Source organism: Oryzias melastigma, unplaced genomic scaffold, assembly GCF_002922805.2.
Source record: "Oryzias melastigma strain HK-1 unplaced genomic scaffold, ASM292280v2 sc00277, whole genome shotgun sequence".
Classification (NCBI taxonomy): domain Eukaryota; kingdom Metazoa; phylum Chordata; class Actinopteri; order Beloniformes; family Adrianichthyidae; genus Oryzias; species Oryzias melastigma.
In genome coordinates, this window is record NW_023416901.1 from 196,445 (window position 1) to 200,684 (window position 4,240).

The 4,240-nt window shown below is 44.9% G+C and overlaps 1 protein-coding gene and 1 long non-coding RNA gene across 2 annotated transcripts in view; both read left to right on the forward strand.

Annotated features, from left to right (window-relative positions):
- LOC118598271 overlaps nucleotides 1-183 on the forward strand; it is a 1,218-nt gene extending 1,035 nt beyond the window's left edge. Inside the window, exon 2 of the long non-coding RNA XR_004947390.1 lies at nucleotides 8-183. This is a non-coding gene — a long non-coding RNA (uncharacterized LOC118598271). The remainder of the gene's footprint in view (nucleotides 1-7) is intronic.
- The window catches only part of sec13 (SEC13 homolog, nuclear pore and COPII coat complex component), a 10,423-nt gene extending 7,354 nt beyond the window's left edge, over nucleotides 1-3,069 (forward strand). Inside the window, exons 7-9 of the mRNA XM_024265168.2 lie at nucleotides 2,018-2,138; nucleotides 2,301-2,447; nucleotides 2,532-3,069. Coding sequence (XP_024120936.1) covers nucleotides 2,018-2,138; nucleotides 2,301-2,447; nucleotides 2,532-2,642 — 379 coding nt within the window. The 3' untranslated portion in view covers nucleotides 2,643-3,069. The remainder of the gene's footprint in view (nucleotides 1-2,017; nucleotides 2,139-2,300; nucleotides 2,448-2,531) is intronic.
- The last annotated feature ends 1,171 nt before the right edge of the window (nucleotides 3,070-4,240 follow it).

The following is a 4,240-nucleotide window of genomic DNA, read 5'->3' on the forward strand; positions in this document are numbered from 1 at the left end:
TAAACAGGTAATTTTGGAATAGCTGATACCAGGAGATGCAGCGATTACACACCAAATATCTTTTCTGCTTTAGTGACACTGCTGTCAGCAGCGCGGTTAAGCTAGTTTCATATTCGACATTCGTCACACATTCAGTAATGAACGGCAATATTTCTCAATCACCTTTGCTAAAAAAAAAAAAAATGTTTTTCCTGAGAGATAATAAAACAATCAACATTCCACATTACTTTCAGCAGCAGCTCGGGCAAAGCGCTCCGGCTCCGCTCACATTGCAGCGGCGTTTGCGATGGTCTGCTCGTTACGTGGATCGTGAAGAATGAAAACGAGTCACGTGAAACATTGATTGTTTTATCATCTGTCAGTAAAACCCTTTTGCTGTTTTTTTTTTTAGCAAAGGCGTTTGAGAAATATCACCGTTCATCGCTGAATGTGTGACGAATGTCGAATATGAAACTAACTTAACCGCTGCTGTCAGGTCTCTGCAGTACCCGGCGTCTCTTCTTCTCTGGTGTTCTGGAGTAACCTGACCATAATGTTGGATACGGATTTTCCTCCGTGTGTACTTTATCCTCAAAATGAAAGATTTAAAATTCTCAGCCACATCCTTCTGACTTCATCCTCACCCGGTAGATGGTAAAATCTGTACCGAGGAGGGCAGCTGCACTCCCTCTTCGTCAGCAGCCCATGTCCCACAAAACGCTCCACAAATTTAATTTAGTTTGTTAGTAAAACCACGAGCTGCAAAACATGCGCCTGAACTGCGCAAAGACATTTTTGAAAACTTTGAGGGATTAAGTAAAACACGCTTTTAAAGTTTGCATGCACCGCTAAAGCTAACAAAACCGCCACTTTCAGTGGAAACAAATAGAGCCTGTAACTTCCGGTTGCTGTTCCGGAAGTTGCACCCATGATCCATTTTACATGAGAGGCCCCAGGAACAAGGTCAATAAAATGAGCATGAAATAAAGATGCATCTCCTACAGGAATCCTGTTCCTCTCAGACCTGATTCTTCTTTAAGAAGCTCTTATCAATGTCGCCTGTTTGAACTGGTTACCTGCGTAGACACCTGTCCACACCCTTAACCAGTCAGACTACAACCCTACATCAAGACCAAAGAGCTGTCAAAGGACACCAATTACAACATTGTAGACCTGAACCAGACGAGGATGAACCAATCTACAATGAACAGCAGCCTGGAGAGAAGAGATCAACAGATGGAGCCTTTTTGAGAAAGATCTCTGACCATCTACCTCCACCTGGAGCTCCATGAAAGATCTCACCTGTGAGGAACAAATGATCTGAAGAACAATGAGGAACCAGCCCAAAACTACAGGAGGAACCTGGTCAATATTCTAAACAGAGCTGGGACACAGGAACGCCGTTATGGAATAAAATCCTGCAGTATTCTAGGCCAAGATGTACACGGACCGGTCTGACGCTCTCCAGAGAACATCTGGAGGATCAGGAGGAGGTCATGTGATAATAAACGGCGCCCACCGTCTTTGGACGAGAAGGAACAATGATGAATGCTTTGTCCCAAGAACGTCAAGGCCACTGTGAAGCATGATGGTGGAACCTTCGTGGTTTGGGTTGCTTTTCTTCCATCCATGGAGAAACTTTCCTCTATCAGTGAGAGCACTGAGGATAGAACTGGATGCTCCAGCATGACCGTGATCCCAAACACATCGCCATCGCAACCACAGATTTCTGGGTTTTGTAGTGTTCCATCCAGAGTCTGAATGGAGGTACGTCCCGAACATCACAGCTCTGGAGAAGATCTGCATGAAGAATGGACCAAACCTGCTGGAGAGCCACAGGTGACCTTTGACCTCTGTCACTGAAAGCAGGGTGACATAGAATCAGATTTTCTGGATTCTTTGGTTCTGTCTCAGTTGAAGTTCTGGTGAACATCAGACCAAACTCAGCTGTTTTAGTGGGATCACCTGCAGACTCAGTGACTGACTGTCATCGCTGGATGAGCTTTGATGTTTTTGTGTGATCCGACTTCTCCTGCAGAGAGGAGGACGGTCAGTGGAAGGAGGATCAGAAGCTGGAGGCTCACAGTGATTGGGTGAGAGATGTTGGATGGGCTCCTTCCATCGGCCTCCCCACCAGCACCATCGCCAGCTGCTCCCAGGTAAACCACTGCAGATCCCGGCTTTTTTAGATCAATGTCAGTTCTCCATTTCACCACTAGGTGGAGCAGGCATTGAGATTGTTTGGTGGGGTTGGTTCTGGAGCATCAGTGTTTCTGCAGCATGAACCTTCATAGGTGTTATTGACAAACGTCTGTCCTCAGGATGGGCGTGTCTTCATCTGGACATGTGACGACCCAGCAGGCAACACCTGGGCGGCGAAGCTGCTGCACAAGTTCAACGACGTGGTGTGGCACGTCAGCTGGTCCATCACCGGGAACATTCTGGCTGTTTCAGGCGGAGACAACAAGGTGAGAAAGTCCCGGTCCCCTCCTCTGGTTCTGGATGTTTTCATGTCTGTAGCCCCCACCTCACTGCTGTCTTCGCCGTTGAAGGTGACGCTGTGGAAGGAGTCGATGGAGGGTCAGTGGGCGTGCATCAGCGACGTCAGCAAAGGCCAGGGCGCCGTCTCCACCATCACAGACACGCAGCAGAACGAGCAGTGACACCAGACGGGGACGGTCCCGGGCTTTTGGACTTTTTCCTCCTTCATTCCGTCATGAACTTCAGTCCTCCTCAGACCTCGATGGTCGGAGCTCCTCGTCCAGACGGCGAGCCTTATGCGCCCAGGCTCCTCCCCCTCTCAGCATCTTTGTTTCATCCAAACGGGTTCCACCAGCATCGTGGTCCTCTGATCTGTCCCTGTGGATCTGGAGGAGAACGTTTAGATGATCCAGAACTTCCAGGATTGGACTGAAGAGTTCTTGATTCTTGATACAGTTTAAATTGTAAAAGTTTCCGATCACAGGAATGAAACTCCGAGAAAGATCTCTGGAATCTGTTCTCAAACATCCCAAAAGTTTTCTGGAGTTCAGTCGGCTCCAGGTGGTTTTTCATGTTTGATGTGATTCTAATAAATTAATACCAAACATTTTTTGTCTTCGTTGTTTTTTGCTTTCCGGATTCAGGACTGATTCTGGTTTTTGGATTTAGATCAAAATATTTCAACGGATAAAGGTGTTTTACCCTGAATGGAATCTCCTCGGCTGAGACTTCTTACTCAGACAGGAAATGAGCTCTGCAGCTTCCTGTTAAGGACCTCAGAGCCGCTCATCAGGTGTAAACAGGATCTGTTGTTTCCTGTTTCAGCCATCCTTATTCCGTTTCTGCAGATGATGGGAAATTAAGTTAATTTGTTTTGAAGGGCTAAATAAAAGCATCGGTGCACGTCTCCATGTCTGGGATCAGGGAATGTCCCAGAGGGGCCGGAGCTCCGTCTATAACATGCGGTCATGGGACGCAGCATGGCAAGCAAAGGAGGTCATTATTGCTGGGTACAGCAGGCTTGGCAGTGCCTCACCTGCACATGTCCTACCGCTAATAATTCTTTTAAATATTTCAATTTTCCCACAGTTAGTTTCAGTAAAACGATTAATACCAAAAAATAAGTTTAATTTAAACTGTTTTATGTCCTGTTTAATGTGGACATTTGGGAGGTGGGACAAGAGAAAATGAGCATTTTAGTGGACACTCCACATAGATTTGGTGTTTTCAGGCAGTCTTTTCTCTTGGTAAATGTAATCAGAAACGACATGTTTTAGCATTTTTTGTGTTCAAAGTTTAAAGATGTTTTGTTTCTATAAATTTATGACGACGAGCAAATGTTTTGATGTGTTTATTTATGCTTTAACTCCTTAGCACCTGAATTTACAACCAGCTATGAAAAAAGATATTTACTTGTGTTTTTGCTTTTAAGTAAATGTGATATTTTGGTAATTTTATAGCTAATTTGGTTTGTTTTATATTTGAGACAACAGACATGAAGGGGTTAAAGCAGCTCAACTCTTTTGTGGGGGCCACATAACTGTTTTCACATGTACAGGCAGCCGTATCTGGCCCGCGGGCCATAGTTTGGGGACCCCTGCTTCAAAGTGCCTCATATATGTTTTATATACTGTATGTTTTGACACTTTTAAAAGAAATAGTTTTAGAGGTTTATTTAGCATTTTCCAGTTTTTTTCTTTTTCACTGAGTCAAAAAATGTTCTGAACCGGATCATTTAAGATCCCTTAAACTCCTAGTCTGATGGATCACCTGAACAAAA